Source organism: Zalophus californianus, chromosome 6 (genome assembly GCF_009762305.2).
Source record: "Zalophus californianus isolate mZalCal1 chromosome 6, mZalCal1.pri.v2, whole genome shotgun sequence".
Taxonomy (NCBI): Eukaryota; Metazoa; Chordata; class Mammalia; order Carnivora; family Otariidae; genus Zalophus; species Zalophus californianus.
In genome coordinates, this window is record NC_045600.1 from 85,434,816 (window position 1) to 85,457,040 (window position 22,225).

At 41.1% G+C, this 22,225-nt stretch overlaps 1 protein-coding gene across 4 annotated transcripts; it reads right to left on the reverse strand.

The window, feature by feature from the left end:
• Positions 1-8,102: 8,102 nt before the first annotated feature.
• Positions 8,103-22,224, reverse strand: CATSPER2 (cation channel sperm associated 2). 4 transcript variants are annotated; one of them, XM_027569530.1, is made up of 14 exons: positions 21,803-21,933; positions 21,534-21,684; positions 21,191-21,337; positions 20,505-20,678; positions 20,243-20,311; positions 15,933-16,105; positions 15,257-15,412; positions 14,855-14,979; positions 13,442-13,620; positions 13,130-13,229; positions 12,541-12,597; positions 9,968-10,197; positions 9,425-9,592; positions 8,103-8,237 (listed from the first exon to the last, which is right to left on the reverse strand). In XM_027569530.1, exons 3-14 carry the CDS (start codon positions 21,333-21,335, stop codon positions 8,200-8,202), a joined length of 1,614 nt encoding a protein of 537 aa, XP_027425331.1. In that variant the 5' UTR covers positions 21,336-21,337; positions 21,534-21,684; positions 21,803-21,933; the 3' UTR covers positions 8,103-8,199. The 4 variants fall into 4 exon arrangements, with proteins under 4 accessions (XP_027425331.1, XP_027425330.1, XP_027425329.1 ...); XM_027569529.2 differs by lacking the exon at positions 21,534-21,684 and having other exon boundaries at positions 21,803-22,224; XM_027569528.2 differs by lacking the exon at positions 21,534-21,684 and having other exon boundaries at positions 14,873-14,979; positions 21,758-22,224.
• Between the last annotated feature and the right edge of the window lies 1 nt (position 22,225).

The following is a 22,225-nucleotide window of genomic DNA, read 5'->3' on the forward strand; positions in this document are numbered from 1 at the left end:
TGTTTTCATAATCACTCACAGAGGTATGCAGAGTGGTGAAAACTTTGAGTACCCTGATGTGCACGTTCCCAGCTGAGATTAAATATGGCAACACTCCACTGCCTTCTCATACTATAAATCATTGTCCTTTTCATGATCAATTTAGTGCCACAGGTTTAGCATTTTTGTCCTTTTTGTTGGGTGATTTCACTGTTTAAAGTGGCCCTTACGCTTAGTGCTAAAGTTCTTTCTAGTGTTCCTAAGCACGGAAAGGCTGTGATGTGCCTTACAGAGAAAATATGTGTTGGATGAACTTTATTCAGGCATGAGTTGTAGTGCTGTTGACAGAGACAGAGAGGTCAGTGCTAATGAATCAACAACATATATTAAATAAGGAGTCTTCAAACAGAAACACCTTATATAAAACACAATATATAAAACAAGGTTATATATCCATCTACAGTGGAAAATGTGGTAACCAGAGGCTTGTAGGAACCTAACCCCATGTTTTCCCTAAGAGTAATGGTTTAGTATTTGCTAATTCAGTGTTTGTAGCAACTTTATAGAATGTAACTATTGCAAATAATAAGAATCAACAGTAGTTGCTTTGAAGAGTTGCCCAATGAGTGAGAAATAAACCTTTCTTGTGTTAAACCACTAAGGTTTCAGGATTAATATGTTTTTGCAGTATAGCCTTTGACTCTCTTGATTAAAATACTTTTAAATTATGTTTGCATTTTGATATTAAGCCTCTGAAGTCTAGGTCCCCATTCTATTGTTACTTATATGATCAAAAGTGTCTATAATTCACTCATCTGTAAAATGGAGATACTACTCATCAATCCAAATATGTTCATTCCCTTGCATTTTAAAGATTTATTTTGTTTACTTCTTTGAGAGAGAGAGCGAGAGAGCATGCATGTGCTTGAGCAGGGGGAGGGGAAGAGCGTGATGGGAATCTCAGGCAGACCCTGCTCTGAGCACAGAGCCTGATGCGGGGCTTGATGGGGGGCTTCATCCCATAACCCTGAGATCAGGACCCAAGGTGAAACCAAGAGCTGGACACCTAACCAACTGAGCCACCCAGACGCCCCTTGCATTTTAAAGTGCCTATGATGTGCCCGGCACTGGTACAAATCCACTAAATGTTACTACTACTATGATTAGCTCAAGATTAATTCTTTTTTTGCATCTAAGAATCTTAATACCAAAATTGGTACAAGAATCAGTGGGTTTTTTTTTTTAAGATTTTATTTATTTATTTGAGAGACACAGAGAGAGAGAGCACAAGCAGGGGGAGAAGCAGAGGGAGAGGGAGAAGCAGGCTCCCTGCTGAGCAGGGAGTGGGCCCCGGGATTCGATCCCAGGACCATGGGATTGTGACTGGAGCTGAAGGCAGATGCCCAACCAACCCAGATGCCCCAAGAAGCAGTGTTTTAAGTGAAAGATTTTCAGAAAAAATATGGAACTAGTTGAGTAAAGTAGGGAGGGGATCATTGAGGACTCCCCCCCACCAAGGGAAATTGCTTTGTGGTCCTTCTTGGGATTAGAAGAGGAAGAACAGTTTTGAAGGAATGGTAATAATTCAATTTTGGACATATTAGAAATGAATTACCTAAGGATAGACAAATGAAATGCCTAAGGATAGACAAGTGAATATTTTTCCTGGAGTTTCTAAGAGAGGTCTGGGTTGAAATGGAGTTAGAACTCATCGGCATACAAATAGTAGTTGAAACCATAAAAGTGGACAAAACTAGTTGGAATTTGTAGAGTATAAAGCAAAAATGGCTGAGGACCACACATTTAAAGCTTCGCAAGAAGACGGCTAACAACAAAAGTGGAAGGGAAGGAATCCAAAGGAAAACCTGAAGAGAGTGGTGTCATGAAGCCAAAAGAGAAGAAAATTTCAATGAAGGTAAAATGGTCAAATGATCTATGGTGGTTTTGAACTTTGTTAATTTAGCTAAAATGTAATTGATTTCCCAGAATTCCTTTCCCTGTATGGCTCCCTCTGATGGTTGGCCAAGAAGAGAAATTTGTGTGAGATTTGGGTGGGGGAAGTTATACAGAGAAGACTTCTGGTTAGAAGTGTTGAGGGGTAGACAGGTTGAGGGGAGGAAGTCCAGTTTGTCCTCACTGAAGAGAAGTTTAAAAATAAGGACACCAGTCAGATAAAGTATTATTTGGTCCTACAAAGGCTTTTGTGGGGTCATATGTCATATGCTCAGTGGAATCTACCTAGTCTTCAGTACAGAAATCTAAGCATCATCTTACACTAGACTAGAATATAAGGTCTCGAGCAGAGACTACACCTTGTTGTACCCCAAGTGCCTAACAGTTACTGGCACATAGTATTAAGCAAAGGATTTGTTAAATAAATAAATAAATTCATTCTACCCCACACATTCCTGGCCTATATTATAGGGGCTACCATGGTGATGAGATTGCCACTTCTACTAAGATAAAGACTTAAAATGTTCACCTCAGAGCAGGGACAGTTCTTTACAAAAAGAATTCCAATTAATAAATATAGAAGGAACGAGAGAAATAGGATACCACTTCAGTAATTACTGCAAACAAGATTCACTGATGAACTATAATTAGTGGGGAAAAGTTTAAGAAGAAACAAGATATTTGCATAACCTCACAGTATCTCCTTCCAAGTATTTATTACTTATGAAGGGGGAAAAGAGTTAACTTCACAGTGGAGAAACCTGGTCACCATCACCTTAACTAAGGGATCAAGGTTAACATCACCAGTTATGACATATATCACTATGATGTATCTCCTGATATGATGTGCTGGGAAGGCCACTTCACCTCACTGGTATTCTTCTAAAAGTTCATTATCTCAATATAATCATGAGAAAACATCAGGTGAACCTATTCTATAAAATACCTGACCAGAACTCCTCAAATATACCAAGGTCTTGAAAGACAAGGAGAGACTAAGGAAACTATTACAAGCAGAGGAGATTAAGGAGACATGACAACTGAATGCAATGTCGAGTCTTGGTCTGGAACCTAGAACAGAAAAAGGACATGAGTGGAAAAACTGACAAAATCCTAGTAAAGCCTGTACCTAAATTAATAGCATATTACCAATGTTAATTTATTAATTTTGATTATTATATCTTGGTTATGTAAGATGTTAATACTAGAGAAAGCTGGATGACAGGTACCTAGGAACTACCTTTGCATCTCTTCTGTGAGCCTCAAATTACTTTAAAATAAAAAGGTAAAAATGTTTGGGGCGCCCCGTGTGGCTCAGTCAGTTAAGCGTCTGACTCTTGATTTCGGCTCAGGTTATGATCTCAGGGTTGTGAGATCAAGCCCTGTGTCGGGCTTTGCATTGACTGTGGAGCTTGCTTAAGATTCTCACTCTCCAACAACCACGGAGACGACGGACTCTGAAAAACAAACTGAGGGTTCTAGAGGGGAGGGGGGGTGGGGGGATAGGTTAGCCTGGTGATGGGTATTAAAGAGGGCACATTCTGCGTGGAGCACTGGGTGTTATGCACAAACAATGAATCATGGAACACTACATCCAAAACTAATGATGTAATGTATGGTGATTAACATAACAATAAAAAAATTTAAAAAAAGATTCTCCCTCTCCCTCTCCCTTTGCCTCTCCCCTCCAGCTCATGCATGTGCTCTCTCTTAAAAAAAAAAAAGTTAAAAATTTTCATCCCACCCTAAGTCACCTAAATAGGAAAAATACAAATGTAAAACATTGTGAAATTTCTACTTGTCATAGTAAAAAACAGAAATCTCTCCAAAAGTGGCCTTTAAAAAGGCTTGCATTCATACCCTGAACAGTTTTTCTTTTCTTTTCCTCTTTTTTTTTAAAGATTTTATTTATTTATTTGACAGAGAGAGAAACACAGCCAGAGAGGGAACACAAGCAGGGGCAGAGGGAGAGGGAGAAGCAGGCTTCCCGCGGAGCAGGGAGCCCGATGCGGGGCTCGATCCCAGGACCCCGGGATCATGACCTGAGCTGAAGGCAGACGCTTAACGACTGAGCCACCCAGGCGTCCCCTGAAGAGTTTTTCTATCCTCAAAACTGAACATCACGGCTGGGACATAAAGAACATGAAAACTTTTGTTGAAAAAAGAAATGAATCCCTTTGTAAACAGTAGGCCAACTAGTATAGTACAAAGTCTCAAGAAATGAGGTGGATTGAGACCTACTGATTCTCTGAGGTTTTAAACCTTTGAAAGTATAATAAATACATTTTTTAAAAATTCAGAACTTTCATATTAAATTTAAGACACAATTTCAATATATAGATAAATTATAATAAAGCAAAATTAATGTAGCTTCATAACTCATAATCCATGTTGAACTTTAAAAAAATAAAAGTTAAAGTTATTACGGTAATACAGTAGGTAGAAGCTGTACTGTTGGAAGTTTTTCTCTTTCCTTCTTGAATTATTTTTATATACCTTATGCTCTAATAAAACAAATGTTAATTTTTCTATTTCCAAGTGGCAACGCATTGGTTTGAGTTCCCGTATGGTATTTGAAGATGTAAGTAATAACTGGAGATCAAAGGGGGAGACTCCGCTCTAAAATAAAAGCTCAGTTCAAACCATATGTGAAAAAAAAATTTCAATTTTGTTATATCACAACAATATCTAAGTCATAACGTCACTTGCAAAATGTTCCTGAAGAATGCTCATTATGATCTGGCATAGAGCTTCAGTCTCTTCCTTCGGAATAGTGGGGTATTCCTATAGCAACAATACTCAGGGCAAGGATAAAAGGAATGGAGAAGAATAATGGCTTCCTTACCAGTGGGGCTTGGTTTTTCAACCTGAGAATATTTGTCTTTAGACAAAAAAGGTTTTGCTTGTTTTTGGTTTTATACAGCTATTACCACATGGCTCTGGGCTGCTAGAAGGATAATTTGGGGGGAAATGGGAAGAGGTAAAAATCAGTCTTCATGGAACTTACCATTTATTACCTGGTGATCTTACGAGGAACTAGTTAGGATGGGCAGGGATTTCTGTCCTGTTCATTCATTGATGTGTCCTAATGTCTAGAACAGTGTCTGGAACCAAGGAACTCAACAAGTATTTGTTGAATAAACTTCCATTCTGGCAGAATTGAAACCAGCTCATTTTCATTAAGGAGTTAAAAAATGAAGCAGCCTGCATAGACCATTCATTTCAAAAAGTCAGCTGTAGAAAGCCAAGAGGGGATGTCGTCAAATACCTATAAAGAAGTGCTTTGGAAACTTTAACATGCATATATAACACTTGATTCAATAGGACCCTGAGGATGGGACCTGTGATCCTGCACTTCCAACAAGTTACCAGATGAAGCCAATTCTGCTGGTCCTCAGATTCACTCTGAGCAAAGCTACTCAAAGGTACTGCTCCATGAGCATCTACCTTGTGAATATCATATGTAAGATTTATTAAATAGTATTTCCTTACTCTGTCTTATTAGATTTATTGAATTCTGATTACTCAGAATCAGGCTCAATGGATGCTCCAATCCAGATCTGACTGGACCATTCCTTTCTTGAAATTCTATCTTGGCTCCAAGAACATTACTCTACAATGATTATCCTCTGTCTCTTCAGCTCTTCCCTCTCAGGCTTCTTTTGGACTCTTCTTCCTCCTTCTCTCCCTTAAACGTTTCTGTTTTCCAGGTTTCTTTCTCCAACCCTCTTCTGTTTGTACTTAACGGAAATCCTTTGTTATCTCTAATTCTTGATTCTTTTGGGGTTTCTAGGTATACAATTTTATCTAAAAATAGTATTTCTAGTTTTTCTAAAGATTTTTATTTATTTATTTGAAGGAGAGAGAAGAAGAGAGCAGGGGGAGGGGCAGAGGGGAGAGAGACTCTCAAGCGGACTCTGTGCTGAGTATGGAGCCCCATGCAGGGCTAAATCTTAGGACCCTGAGATCATGACCTGAGCCACCGAAATCAAGAGTCAGATGCTTAACTGACTGAACCACCCAGGCGCCCCTCTAGTTTTAATTTCCAAATAAATTTTTGTTGGTTTTTTTATTGCTGTTGTTTTAGATTTTTTTAATTCAGTGTTATATTAGTTTCAGGTGTACAATATAATGACGTAACAATCTATACATTACTCAGTGCTCATTACAATAAACATACTCTTAATCCCCTTCACCTGTTTTTTTTGTTTGTTTTTTTAAGTCTTAGAAATTGTTTTATTAGCCTCGAAACCAACCGTCTGTGATATTCTGTTTGTAGAGATCCAGATCTTCTTAAATCTCAGGCTGATTTCATGGGTGCTCAGAGTGGTCTGGTAGATATCCAGCTCAATTCCGGGGACCAGTTGGAAGAGGGTCTCCTACTCCTCCGCCATCTTTCTCCCCCTAGCTCTCCCCTTCACCTGTTTTACCCATCCCTCTCTTCTTTCCAAATAGTCATACCCTATTTCTTATGATAGGAATTTTTTTCTTACAATAGGATTTTTTTTTTAACGATTTTATTTATTTGTTTGACAGAGAGAGAGAACACAAGCAGGGGGGAGCGGCAGAGACAGAGGGAGAAACAGGCTCCCTGTTTCTGAGGAGCAGGGAGCCCAGCGCAGGACTCGATCCTAGGACCCCGGGATCATGACCCAAACCAAAGGCAGACGTTTAATGACTGAGCCACCCAGGCACCCACGATAGGATTTTTAATACATATTATATGGTGACATTTATTTTAAAACATTTTTATTTTGTTTCTCATTTTATGCGGAATAACTAAAATGCTTTTCCTTGTAACATAACGTTGGTTTTTGGTTTTAGACAATTTTTACTTCAGTTGGTGAGTCGCCCCCAACTCAGTGTTTTTTACGTATGAATATATATATCTCCTCGTGCATGTTAAACACTCAATAAATGACAGAATGTTTAGTAACAAATATTTGTAAAGACTTGAGTCATCCAACAGTGGAATGGGATCCCTTCTAGATAATAAATCCCCAGTAACTAGAAACGTTAAGCCTCAGCTGGGTACCCCCTTTCAGTGATGTTCTAAAAGGTGTTCCTGATTTGATGGGAGATAAATGAACTCTGAGGTCTCTCTTCTAACACTAAAAATCTATGGGACAGTTACTGATTTGAACATTCCTACATAGTGGAATCACTGCCTGGAGCAACGGCAAGGAAATGGAATAAAGGGACCCTTTTTTAAAAAAAGATTTATTTATTTAGGGGCGCCTGGGTGGCTCAGTCAGTTAAGCATCTCCCTTCAGCTTAGGTCATGATCCCAGGGTCCTGCTCCCTAATCAGCAGGGAGTCTGCCCTCCCTCTCCTTCTGTCTCCCCCCCCCCCATGGTCTCTCTCTCTCTATTTGAGAGAGAGAGAGAGGCTCACTTGTGAGTGAGTAGGGGGGACAAGCAGAGGGAGAGAATCTTCCGCCGCTGAGTGAGGAGCCCAACCTGGGGCTGGATCCCATGACTCATGAGATCATGACCTGAGCTGAAAGTGGATGCTCAAATCAAAAGCCAGATGCTGAACCGAGTCACCCAGGCACCCCATAAAGGGACCCTTTAATCAAATGATGTTTGATTAAAGAGCTTTCTTTTTTTTAGATTTTACTTATTTATTTATTTATTTGAGAGAGAGAGAGTGAGAGAGCACACATGAGTGGCAGGGAGGAGCAGAGGGAGAGGGACAAGGAGACTCTGCGCTGAGTGCTGAGCCCAGCAAGGGGCTTGATACCACGACCATGAGATCATGACCTGAAGAGAAATCAAGAGTCAGAGGCTTAACCAATTGAGCCACCCAGGTGCCCTGATATTTGATGAAAGTTAATGGTGCATAGGAGAAGCAATGTTCATAGAATAGGCAATGGAAACAATAGTTCTCAATTATTTACCGTACAGCTCCTGCGATCTCTACCCTCCCACCCCCAGAGGCCTGTACCCATCAGGGAGGGAGACGGTAAAATTAGGACTCTACCAGGAAGTAGAGGTTGCAGGAAGGGTGGGGGTTACAATGACAAAGTCAAGAAAGATGTGAGATTCAGGAGCTGTAGAAAGAGTAGAAAGGCAAGGACCATGGGCCCCACTGGCACCTGAACTAATTTTTTCAGCCCGACTTTTAAACACTTCGGTGTTCCCTATGTCTCAGAGACAGACCACTAAGTAATTATCAACAGTGTTTATTAGACATTTATACTTTGAGTTCTCCATTTCCAACTATTCCTTTCATTAATTTTTGCCAAAGAAATCGAAGCCATCATTGTCAGCTTTCCTTGTCTTCAAAGTTCATCAGTGCCTGCACTGTAAAGAGACAGGGCTGTGAGGCTACAAAGCTAAGAATATTCAGGACGTACAAACGTTTAAAGACTCTGCTTTTCTGGGCTCTAGGCTCCCACACAAATCTTTACGAACCTTTATTTTCATGAAGCCCTATGAGGCAGTACTCTTTGCCATAGATGAATTAACCCAGATTAAAGAAGCTACCTTGCTCCTTTTCCTCTCTTTCACCCTGTTTCTACCCAGAGAACAAGTGTGAAGGCAGGACTGAGGACAACTGGAAAGAGCAGGATTAACCTTAGGCAACATTATGAAGCAGGCAAAGCCTGTCTGTGACATCCTGCTCTAAATTTCATGTTTCACTGTTATAAATTCCTCTGATTGCCCTCCTGTGTCTGCCACACACACATTCCTCTTCCCTCATTGTTATTTTCACATTAAGTTGATTTCAATTAGGTATGAGAAAGACAACACTAATCCCTATTAAATTATAAAAAATGGCCCCTAGCTTTTCCAGTTTTTGTATTTTTAGAGGGAGAATTTATTAACGCCAATTCATCTCTCGGTGGTGAAATTTCAAAGGAGAAATTTAGGGGAAATAATTTTGAGCAAGTAGTTTTCCACTTAAATTAACTCTGCTATTTAAATAATGGACATACTTCTCTCTGCCTAGGCTGACACTAGAAGGGTCTGAAAGGAAGAAAAGCCTACAATTCATAAACCTCTTTTGGGGCCTGGGAGCAGTGGGCACTTGTGAGCTCTCCGCTCACTGTCTGATTCCTGTGGCTATCCAAGTCGAGGGTGAGGCCCTACCACTCAGGTCTGAGGTATGCCCTTCAGAGAGCAGAAACAGGTCCAAAAGGGAGCGCACTGCACAAACCGAGCAAGAGCCCACCTTATACTAACAGGCAACACCTGCAATTGGACACTAGTTCCTCTTGGGAAATAAGCTCTCGGACCTCATAGGATTTAGGTTTTCCCTACTGGAGAAGCAAAGCTGTCAGTTTCTCTCTAGATTATAAGAAATCAGGACATAAGAATGTGACATACCAAACCAAGGAATTGCCTTTTTAAGTGCGAGGTGGAAATTCAGAAGCTGAAATGCCCAAATCGTGGACACCCTTCTCCCTCTCCCCAGTTATATATGCTAGTCCAATATGTTACGCCAATGTACTTAACCCCTGGTCCCCATGACTGCCCTGAATCCATACCTGCAAACTGCTGCAACCGCTTACGCTCCTCTAGGTTATACTGAAGTTTTTCTAGCAACTCAAAATATCGGAAGAGTGAATCTCTAGGCCAAATGACACGGTCATCCTGATCCATTTCCATTAGCCCAGGCAGATTCTGGTGCACATGAGTCTCCCAGTCCAACTGACCTGGAGGGAGGAATGCTTCTTAAAAACATGTCTAGATCTGTGGAAGTTGGATAAGAGCTAATAGATCCTATCATGTGGGGTGGGGGGGGGTGGGGGGGAGGAAGCAGGGATGCAAGAGTAAACAGGAATCAGGGAGGTGAAAGGGAACATCACCAAGAGACAACGTTTTACAGTAAGCAAAGACAGCCACGGCCACACTTACCCAAAGTAAAGCAGAAGTACAGGGGGAATGAAAGAAAGCACAAAGTAAGAAATTAAGACCAGAAAATCAGACTGGTGGAGAAAACTGGGAAGCAGATATAGTGGGAGAGCTCCTATTAAGATGGGGATGTCTCCTGGAGGAGTCTGAATTCAAATGAAAGAAACTCTGCTTACCAATGGAGTCTAAATATCTGGACTCAGAAGAAGAGGAATAGGAGGAGGAAGATGAAAATGAGGAGGAAGAAGAGGAAGAGGAGGAGGAAGAGGAGGACTTTTTCATTTTTGACAAGGACTCTTTTATTTTCGGTGCAGATGTTCTTGAACCCTCTTTATCAGCACTGTGTTTAGACTCTTCTTCAAAAGCTTGTGATAAGTCCAAAGATTCTCTTTGTTGGCTGGCATCTCTATAAGTGAAAGGAGACATTTTATTCCTTCAAATACACTTATGAGATGTGGCTAGTCCTTTCATTACGCCGGCCCTGGCCCTTGCCATCCCCGGGAGCTGGGACTTAAGGTCATTAGGGCCAAACTGCTCCCAAAATTTGAGCTTTTCAGCACTTCCAACTTCAACCATCCTGTGTGGTATATCCCTGCTAGTGCCCCTCACCACATAGCTTCCGTGTTCCATCTTACTCAGGCCCTGCATTCCACACTCCACCTTATTTTGCTAAGTTTTAGCTCCTCGCTCTGTAGCTCTATGCCTGTTACACCACAACCATAGCTTTGCCCCCTCAGTTCTATATTTTGAGGGGCCCTGAGGCTCAGCTCTTGACCTTTTTATCTTCCCCATCTAGTCATTCCTTTGGTGATCTCTTCTCCTGAGTTTAAATGTCTTCCAAATGCAAATTTAAACCTCTAGTCCAGATTTCACTCCTCAATCCAGACTTGGATATACAACTTTTACTCACATATCATCACCAGCTGAATGTCTAATAGACATCTCAAATTCAACCCAAACTGAACTTTTTGCCCATCAAAACTCTTCCACTCCCAGCCTTCCCCATCTCAGCTAATCCATCCTTCCAGCTACTCTGGCCAAAACTTTGGAGTCATTCTCAACTCTTCTCTTACACTCCATCCAATCAACCAAGAAATCCTATTGATTCTACCTTAAAAATACATCTTTTCTCACTGGTACCACTCTGGTCTGAGCCATCATCACCTCCTGCCTAGATAGCTTTAGCCTTCTAACTCGTCTCTCTGCTTCTTCCCTTGTTCTTCTACAGTGCATCATCAACACCGCAACCAGAGAAATCCTTCTTAAATGTACGTCACTTCAAGTCACTGCTCTACTCTGCTGCTCTCCATTTCACTCAGAGTGAAAGCCTAAGTCTCTATAATGGCCCTCATAGCCCTACAGGATGAGGTGCCCATTATCTCTCTGACCTCATCTTCTATCACTCTCCCCCACTGGTCACCCTGCTCTAGTCACAGTGGTGTCGTTGATGTTTTTCAAGCACATCAGCTGTTCCCTCTGCCTATGACACTCTTCCCATAGATAGCCACACGGTAATCCCCTCCCCTCCTCTAAGTCTTTGTTCAAATGTTACCTTTTCAACGAGGCCATCCTGACTACCTTGTTTAAAATTATAACCCGTCTGCAATCCCCACCCTATATTACAATCCCTTTTCATCTATTCTATTTTTTATTTTTTCATAATGCTTATCATATTCTAATATATTAATTTACTCATTTTATATATTCATTGTTTATTGTCTCTTTCCCCTTGCCCGTATGTAATCTCCATGAGAACAGGCATTATTGCCTCTTTTGTTCACTGATACAGTCCAAGCACCTAATGAGTATGCAATATTTATTTCTTGGGGCGCCTGACTGGCTCAGTCAGTAGAGCATGTGACTCGATCTTGGGATCATGAGTTCAAGCCCCATGTTGGGTGTAGAGTTTACTTAATAAAAAAAAGTTTATATAAATAATAATAATTATTTTTTTAAGTAGGCTCCATGCTCAATGTGGGGTTTGAACTCATGACCCCAAGATCAAGAGTCACACACTCTACCAACTGAGCCAGCCAGGTTCCCCTAAAATAATTATTTCTTGAATGGATGAATAAGTTTCTTGTTTCTCCTTCTGCTCTCTTGTCCAGTGCTGAATACTCAGGGTCTAGAATAACATCTGTCTCATAGAAGGTACTTGTATCAGTTTCCTATGGCTGCTTTAATAAATTACCACAAACTTGGTAGCTTAAAATAACAGAAACTTATTCTCTCACAATTCTGGAAGACAGAAGTCTGAAATCAAGGTGTCAGCAGGGCCATACTCCCTCTGGAAGCTCTAGGGGAGAAGGTTCCCTACTTCCTCTAGCTTCTGGCAGTTGCCTAGCATTCATTGGCTTCCTCTGGCTTGTGGTTGCATCACTCCAATTCTCCAATTTCTATGTTCATCTTCACATCTTCTCCTCTTCAAGGTCTATGTCTTCTCCTCTTCTGTCTTTTATGAGGGCCTTTGTCACTGCATTTAGGGCCTACCTGGATAATCCAGGATGATTGCATCTCAAGATCCTTAACTTAATTGCATCTGCAAATACCCTTTTACCAAATAAAGTCATGTTCACAGGTTCCACGGGGTTAGGACGTGGATATTTCTTTTGGGGGGCCACCACTCAACCTACTACAATAAATAGTTATTGAATAAATGGATTATCTCTCAAAGTCAATCTTCATCTTTGGTTTTCTACCCTCTCCTCCTTCACGTTTGTCTATCCCGGTTCACATTTACACTCCTAACCTGGCATCCACTTTGCTTAGGCTTGACCTCATTGCTTCAGGGGACAGGTTTTGTCTCCTGTAAAGCAAAAAACACAGAAGAGTGAAGAGAGTTATACTGATGCAGGAGCATGGTAAGGAAAAAAGAATTCAGATCATAAAATGAAGAAAACTAAGGAGAACACATTGTAGTAAGAAGGTGAAAAAGAGTGGGAAACTCCCAACAGCGGATAAAGAATCAGGCAATATTCTAGAGCTGGCGAATTCTCTCTCTTTTTAAAAAAAGATTTTATTTATTTGATGGAGAGAGAGAGAGAGAGAGCACAAGCAGAGGGAGCCACAGACAGAAAGAAAGGGAGAAGTGGGCTCCCCGCTTAGCAGGAGCCCAATGTGGGACTCAATTCCAGGACCCTGGGATCATGATCTGAGCCTAAGGCAGACGCCCAACCAACTGAGCCACCCAGGCGCCCCTAGAGCTGGGGAATTCTAACCCTGGGGCAAATCTGTGGAAAGGAAGGGAAAAATGGGATCAAGGACAAGGAGTAGAAAAAGGGAATAAGGTTGGGATACCCTTCAGAACTAAACTTGAGTTTGAAAATGGGGCAGCAGACCTCTGGATAATCTGCCGCTTGAATATGTCGGCTTTATGCTGAACCTCCAGATGTGTCATCTCCTCGTTCAGCTCATTCCTGATATTCTGGAAGTTAGTAACTGCCCCGAAGGGCCATTAGGAGTTGGGATATGGTGGTAAATAGACCTGGGGAGAGGGCTTGGGTGGGGGAAACCAAGTGAAATATCCATTCCAGGCCCCAAGCCATCCTGCTACCTCAGGTTCTCTCTATACATAATCTACCAATCCTAACTTTCACCCAATTTCTTCCCTGCTACCCCTCACAACCAAGCTTCCCCTCTTCTGTGCTTACCCATCATAGCTACTATAATGTTTCGAAAGATAATGGAACCAAGTAACAACCAAAGGATGACATAGATGCTGCTGAAGACACGGCTGACTTCGGGCACCTTCCAGGTATCCTGAAGCAGTGCATACCAATGGTCCATGGTGAAGAGGATGAACACTGTCACTAGGGAATTCAGCAGGTCCCTAGAGAAAAAGGACGTGTGGGTACAGACAGAACAGAGATCTAAATCTCTCAGAAACGTATTTTCTTACTCTTAAAACAACATAAGAACATTTCTTTGTAGTTTGCTCTGACTTTGGCTTCTTTTCTAACTATATTTTAGCTAAGCTTTCTTCAGTTTGCAGTTGTTTTATTAGGTTTTCCTTTATCATGAATATCTCTCACTATTCCATTAGTGCCTGGAACATAGTAGGTGCTCAATAAATAGGTACTGACTGAATTTTTAAAAACTGAATGAATCACCAACTGCCTATCTTTTTTTGTAAGTTCATTCTTCACTGTTCTATGGACTTCGCCGAACAGAAGATCACTTAAAAATTTAGCAAACATCATTCCTATTTAGTTCCCTGGTATGAGGTGATCCTTAAGTAAATGGACAGGTATGTGACATAAACATGTGAACCCAAATAATGAATAACAATGAATGTGCCACAAAAGATCTCAGGAAGGTATCTAAATTTTCCTTCTTTCCTTCCTAGTCCTCCATATACAACTTACTAAAAATATCAGGGCCTGAAATGGACGAATATTTAGGACTCTCCTAACCCAATACTCTTACAAAGCTACCTGTTAGTCTGAAACCTAAGAGGTGCTGACAAGATTGGATTCCAATTCATAAACAACATTATCTCATCTAAATCCAATTGACTTTTGACTGGCAATTAGTGTTCTCTAGACAAAGATCTTATCAGGATTCTACTTTTGAATGAGTCTAGGTGTGTGCATGTGTAACCCCCACACTTAGACTTTGTAGAACCATTGACCTGTTTGAGAGTCATAGTAGCATGTGTTGATGACTTACACTGTGTCAAAATCTGTGCTAAGTGCAAAAATGCATTACTTTAATTCCTACACTCTTATGAGATAGTGCAACTATTATTTCCATTTTTCAAAAGAGGTAACTGAGACATAGAAACCAGAGCTTAATCACTGGAGTATACTGCTATCTAAAGATGGTTGAGGAGGGGATGTTTAAATTTCAAAACCCAGAGCAAACCTGGAACTAGTCACCCTATCCTCAAAATCAGAGCTAATACTACTCACTATTCCTTTGCTTTCTCTTATTTTCTCCCTATTGTGTTCTATTCCAGTTTCTTACAATAGACTATACTTTTTGTATTACTTACTTTGGACTAGCTTCCCAGTCTCTTGCCCAAACCCTCTCCCCCCACCCACGATTCCCCCAGTCCTGCCTACGAGAAGAACATGTGGTACTTCAGGTCCTGGCGAGTTGAACGGGTGAAATCCTCAAAGAAGTAGACACCAGTCACAGCAAAAATGTAGAAGAAGATGAGCAGCAACATCAAGAGGAAGGTCATGCTCTAGAGGCCATGACCTCAAGTCAGAGCTGGGCCAGACTAGGCTGATTCCCCCTACAGCAGAGTCAAGCCCACCCTGGCAATCCCCCACCAAAACCCTCACTTCCACTCGCAAGTCCAGTTATCTCTAGACCACAGCAGCTTTCCCCAGCCCTTTCTCATCCAACGACATTTCATAGGGTCCCTCGTTGACCTCTTTGACCCACCCAGACTTGTTTTATGTTAAATTCCAATGTTTATCCACCCTGCCCAGTTGGTTTAGCTGCAACAGTCAAATCACCTTGAGAGCCCTCACCAGGGCCAAAATAATGACTCGAATTTGACGGAATCGTGCAAAGAGTTTGAGAGATCTTAGCACCCGGCAGATCCTCAGCAACTGGAGCCACACAGACTGGCCTGTTACCCCTACCAGCACCACAACCTCAGGAAGCAGGGACTGTGGGAAACACATAGATTATGAGTAAAATGTACCCAAAGCACCCATGCACAATTACCCCCTTTTTTTTTTATCTCATCTTCTTCATAGTTCGTTGGGCATTATCTCTGGAACAGCATTCTCTGAGGACTGTTTCCAATTGAGCCTTCCTCTACTAAATTACTTAAACTCTGCACTTCAGTTTGCTCCAGCATAAAAAGGGGATAAGCACAGTGCTTATCTCATTGGGTTGTTGTGGAGCTCAAATGAGAAAATACTCATAAAACACTTAGAACAGTGCCTGGCACTTAGTAAGTGCTTAGTAACTGGTAGATGTTCTTGTTGGGGCTAATGTTGCGGTTAGATTTTGTCTTGCTCCTAATACCAACAACTCCTGCAATGATTGACTTCAGTTTTAGAAAAAAAAAAAATCAAAATAATGATGTTCTTCTTCTGATCTAATTAACTTTTCCTGTCATTTTGATTCCCCTAGGCTCATTCCTCAACCCACTAAACTAATCCTCAGGATATCTATACTTACCAATATGGTGACAACAAAGTCAAAGACATTCCAGGCATTCTTCCAGAAGAGGAAAAAGCTGGATATCCACATAAGAAGGATCTCCAAGATGAAAATAAGCAAGATGAACCAAGCTGCCACCTCCAGAGTCAGCTTGAGTGACCACAATTTGGTGTTTGAGGATTCAAGCAATTCTGTGAGAGTAGAGCGAATGATGAGTAAAGGTTAAGGAATTGGGAAGTTGAATGATCCAGAATGATCAGAAACTATTATAAACCACAGTTGTGCCCACCGCTATTCCATTTTTCTTTCTTTCTCTTCTTAACATTGATATTTTTTTCAACCTGTGAAATACAGGGGTGGACAGAATTGACCATGAGGGGTGCCGGGGTGGCTCAGTTGTTAAGCATCTGCCTTCGGCTCAGGTCATGATCCCAGGGTCCTGGGATTGAGCCCCGCATTAGGCTCCCTGCTCCACGGGAAGCCTGCTTCTCCCTCTCCCAATTCCCCTGCTTGTGTTCCCTCTCTCACTGTCTCTCTGTCAAATAAATAAAAATTAAAAAAAAAAAGAAGAATTGACCATGAAAAATAGCTACAACTCATCTCCTGCTGGTATCAGTGTGTCTAACAGCTGCAAGTCACTACCTTCCCACTCTGGGGTCACACAGTCACCAAGAGATTGCTCTCTTTACTACCACAAATGCTGTCTGCTACAAAAGAAAGAAAAAGAAAGAAAGAAAGAAAGAAAGAAAGAAAGAAAGAAAGAAAGAAAGAAAGAAAGAAAGAAAGAAAGAAAGAAAGAAAGGAAGGAAGGAAGGAAGGAAGAAAGAAAGAAAAAGAAGCAAGCAATGGGCCTTGAGAATAGAATGAAAATGTAGGACCATGATATGTAAAGTGCTTGATAAGAAAAGTAGGAACAAGAAGCCAGATTCATGAGACATACTGAGTTACAATAAGAAATTATTTGGTTTTTGGGATGCCTGCGTGGCTCAGTCAGTTAAGCGTCTGCCTTAGGCTCAGGTCATGATCTCAGGGTCCTGGGATCGAGCCCCGCATCCCAGGACCCTCCCGCTGAGCAGGGAGCCTGTTTCTCCCTCTCCTTCTGCCTGCCGCTCCCCCTGCTTGTGCTCTCTTTCTCTCTCTCTGGCAAATAATGAAATAAAATCTTTTAAAAAAATTATTTGGTTCTTTACTTGTTAGTTTTTAAAACTTTCCCATTCTTCTCTAAAAGTGATTTTGTCCTGCAAATTAAATCCTATACATTCTCCCTAAAACCCTATTATCTGCTAATTGCTATTCCTCAACTTATTACCTTCATCTTTCAACCCTTTTCATTTCTTTTATGCATTTAATGGATGTATACCACGCTGTAGGAAAAAAAACACTGAAATCAAAAGAGGCTTAAAAGTTAAATAATAATTTAATAGTTTCCCTTTGAAACAGAACAATCTGAGAGCCTCCAAATGCACTATGACTGATATCCTTGGCAGTTAATGGAGATTAGAAGAACATACTCAATCACTCTGAACAACACAAACTGCTGTCAATTTTGACACTTAAACAGTTTGAAATTGTAACTGTTTTTTGGCTGGTTTATACCCATAATATTAAATTTAAAAATATATACTACAAAAAATAAAAAAATAAAAATAAAAACATATAATACATAAAATATATTTGACCCCACACCAAAAACATATAATGTCATTTAAAAATTCATTTGTGCACAAATCATGTATTTTTTTTAAAAAATGATGAGAGAGAGAAAAGAAAGAAGATTTGGCTCATTATATCCACAATGAAGTAAGGAACACTAATGCTGTATAAAGTTTTTGATCAGATGAATGCAATTTATAGAATCTGATGAAGTTCATCTTGAGATAAACTTGCAGAATTATTCATATATAGCACATCAAGATATCTCTAGAACCTCAAAATCAATGTAAAAAATTATAATGATGTTATACATGATTTTTTTTTGTTGGAAATAAGGACTATTCACACTTGCAATGTGTTATTTTCAGAAAATGGATTGTAAATGAGTCAAATCTTTCTTTTCTCCCTCTCATCATTTGGAAACAAAATGTGAAAATTATAAAAATAAGCCAAATTGATGTTTAAAATGAAAAGTAGAATTACCGATATCATTGTGAAAGTAGATTTTTTTTATACCCTAACACATAAATTTCCACCTACACCTTAACATATAATAATATGTACTTAACATATACTACATAATGTTGTAAACCTGAAATTAATATGTTATATGTCAATTATATCTCAATTTTTAAAAAAGAACAAAAACTTAAATTAAAAAACATAATACATAAAATAAATATATTTGATCCCTGAGCCAAACAATATATTAACGGCCTTTAAAAATTTATTTATGGGCAGATCATATATTTACTTTAAAAACAGCATGAATCACTTACAAAATGGCAAAAGTAAAAATGTGCTAAAAATTATACACATTAAAATAAAATATTTAATAATATTCTAGTCTAAAATATTACTTCTACTTCAATTTGCTTCTTTATATCATATAAAACTAATGGAATGATTAAACTCCTAAGGAGGTTTTCAAGTTTATAGCTGTATAACTGGGAAACAAAATCACAAGACCAAAAAGATTAGGGATGGGGCGCCTGGGTGGCTCAGTTGGTTAAACATCTGACTCTTGGATTTCGGCTCAGGTCATGATCTCAGGGTCATGAGAAGGAGCCCCGTGTCAGGCCCTGGGCTGGGCTTGGAGCCTGCTTAAGATTCTCTCTCCCTCTCTCCCTCTGCCCAACACCCGCCCTCCCCCCCCACCGCCGCCCCGCCGGGTATGTGTACACTCTTTAAAAGAAAAAAAAAAAAAGATCGGGGAGTTTTGATCTAGAGAACTGTTTGTTAACTACTATTTTTTTCCCCTATCTGTAACAACATTCTCTATGATCTGGAAAATTGTTTTTTTTTAAAGCCTAAACAGTCTTAATGTTTATCACATGAATTAGTCTGTTCAAAGAAATCTGTTAGTCACAAATTTTTGCCTTTGCAAAATCCCTCCTGCCTTTCTACCATGAGAATGTACTTAATAAGATACAATTTTGCTGAACTTGCCAGATAATTTCCATTCAAGCAATCCACATATTCTGTGGCACAGTGATCATGTTTCATATCCAACTGTTTTACCAACTAGAATGGTTAGTGCTATTCTATTTTGATTTGTCCATTAGATCCAGGAAATCCTGTATATTTATTGCTGTTTACTTTATTCCGAGGCTTAAGACTATACCCTTAACACCACAGGGCAAATACATGCCAGTTATCATAAAAGAAATAGGAAATGTGGGTGACTTAGCTCAAAATCCTCACCACAATGGGGAGAAAATAAAATACTTCAAGGTATAGGGGTACCTGGGTGCCTCAGCTGGTTAAGCATCTGACTCTTGATCAGGTCATGATCTCAGGGTTGTGAGATCAAGCCCTGCACCGAGCTGCAAGTCGGGCTCCACGCTGGGCGTGGAGCCTACTTAAGATTCTCTCTCTCTTCCTCTCCCTCTGCCCCTCCCGTCTACACATGTGTGCACACTCTCTTTCTCTCTCTCTAAAAAAAAATAAATACCTCAAAGTATATAGTATACTGTAGTGGGTTAGTGATATCGAGAATTGTTGTATATTTAAATATCTTTGACCTGATTGCATTAAAAGACTATAATAAAGTAGGAAAATTCCCCGAAACAATAAGGATGAAACAAGGAAGTCCTTTTCATCATTTCTGAGCAGTTTGTTTGAGGTGATAATCAAATGAGCTCATTGATTTTCCAGATTTTTTTGCTTTTAATACATTTCATATAATTTAGAACTGATTTTAGAATCATTTACTCTTTAAGTCATTTTTTGGCTCATCTAATATTTTAGTTGTATCTAGCTTTATATACTTTGTGAGCTTTCTTATTTATACTTAATATTTAACATACTTGTAAAAAATGTAAGTGTTGCATCACTCACCGATAGGCACCAATATCTCTAATACAAAAGGCTAATTTAAACAACTATTAAACTAAACTGACACAGAAATATAACTGGTCTTTACATCTTTGGTTTCCCATGAGTCTATTACTATAGATTCTACACTATAAGTGTCTAGACTACTTTATATCTACCACTCTCTTGAGAGCCCTCCATATATTTCCATGTCTTAGCAGTTGCACAAATCTCACTCCAGGAGACTTAATATAATTGTCCCTATCACAATTCAAGTAACAGCCAAAAATAAAAAATGATCAATTTATAGGAAAAATGACCCATAGCCACTTCCTCTTCCATTCAATGTCAGTTCTCACCTATTTCAACCATCAGTACAATTGTATTCAAAAAGATGAGAAAGATGATGAAGTTTGTGAAGAGAGGACCTGTTTTCTCTTAAGGAAACATACGGAGTGGAATTCTTTCTTATACAGGTGAAATAATAAGGGCAAGAATAGAACCAGTGAGGATCAGAAGAAAAGGGGAGTTTGGAAATGGGAAAATCAGTCTTCAGGCAGATGATGAGGCAAGAGAGACAGTTAAAGGCATGGGATAAAAATGAGGGGCACGAAAGGATACACTCAAGGACCCATCCAGCCCACAAGGAAAGAGGTGGCCTCTGACTGTAGCGCACTTGAAGCCTGCTCATCAACCTCCGGCCATGTGTAATACGTTCTACATGTCGAGGCTTTATGGAGAAGCGCACAAGCTGGTGTTGATCTCCCAACATAACCTTCTTCTGACTGGGAGGATCTACACCAAAAATTAAAAGAGGACAGTGGATAAATATAAAGAGAAATCTCTGGGGGATAGGAAGAACAGGCAGCACCAGGGGCAGGGATACTGGTTACATAATGGGTCCCCTAGTGCAGAGGCTTGCCTTGCTGTTCTTTCTCACAGCAGTTAACATTAGTTTGGAATAAGAGCTACTATATCACTCACGACCAACACTGTCCATGCCTAAGAATAAAGGCAGCAGGTTCAATCCTCAAAGTTTTCAGTGTCTTTCGTAGAAACTTCCAAGTCAGTCAGGGCTAGTAGTTATCCTAAGCCTAAAAGTGAGGGGCATGGGTTCTACCTCCTGGGTTCAAAGAGCTTTATTCACAAAGCCTTTGATTTATCAAGTTTGATATCATTTACAAACTAGCAACCAAGCCAATCTTCCCTGAATTTTTCACCCTTAAAATAGTCTCTCTGCTTTCTACTCTTTGGAGGGTGTGGTGAGGAGTCTTAAATTTATGCTAGTTAAGAAACAGGCTGCTGACCAACTATCTCTCGGATAGTGTGTCGTGGCACAGCTTGGCTCAAGCCTTGCAGATGCTCGATGAGAGAGAAAGTATCAATGAGACGTGAACGAATGGCATCAGCTCGGGGTAGTTGCACGTGTCCTGTTGGGTGACCGGTGACCATGTCTGTTAAAATAATGGAAAAACCAAGTATCATTTCATTCTTGGAGAGGCACGAAAGATTAGAGGTTTATTTCCCCTTCTTCCACCCTCTTTGCCCTTAAGTCAAACACATTGTACCAAGACTCCAAGTTTTTTTTGAAACAAAAGGCGCTAAGAGTCGTAAGAGAGACATTGCGCAGTAGACTAAGTGGCCAGGCACCTTCACTTGTGTGACAGCGTTGCTAATTAAAAGTAGCAGTCACAGGGCAGGAGTCCCGGGGCTGGACAAAGAGGAAATCGGAGCAGCACCTGGACCTGAGGTAATTGGGCAGTGCAATGAGGAGGGGCAGTGGGAGGACTTAGGGCTGCCTCTGAAAGACAAACCAAGAGGACAAATTGCAGCAGTCTGACATTTGGAAAACGTGTCCCGTCCCAACTACGTCCCTCGGGTGCAGGCTCCACCTCTCAATTCCCGCTTCTGGGCCTCACCGCAGCGGAGGCTCTCTTCCGCCCACTCAGCCCTGATTTCACGTCTCCGCCTGCGGCTCTGGCGCCCCCAGAACTCAGCTCTCCCCACGAAGGATGAGCTCAGGGTCTGCTCCCAGCTCCGCGGCGCCCCATTTCTAGCTCGGCCCCGCCCCGCTCCGCTCGGCCCCGCCCCGCTCCACGACACTTGCTCCCTGGGTTCCGGGTCGCCGGCGGGCCCAGCCCCAGCCCCAGCCCCAGCCCCAGCCGCAGCCCCAGCCCCAGGCCCCGGCCCAGGACCCCTCCCAGCCCGGCTCGCCCCGGCGCCCGCCGCCTCGGCCCCGCCCCGCGCTCCGGCCACTGGGCGGTTACCAGCTGGTCCCGCCCGCCCGACGCAGGCGCCTCGCAGCCAATCGGCGGCTGCCACACTGCGGCCCGAGCCGGGCT

Bases quoted from the DNA above. Each gene is read 5' to 3' on its own strand.
- CATSPER2 (XM_027569529.2), bottom strand. From the start codon at position 21,335: ATGGTCACCGGTCACCCAACAGGACACGTGCAACTACCCCGAGCTGAT. The intron at 20,679-21,190 runs GTCAGCAGCCTG...TTTTTGGTGTAG, and splicing joins CACTATCCGAGAGATAGTTG to ATCCTCCCAGTCAGAAGAAG. The intron at 10,198-12,540 runs GTTAGGAGTGTA...TTTCACTTATAG, and splicing joins CTAAGCAAAGTGGATGCCAG to AGATGCCAGCCAACAAAGAG.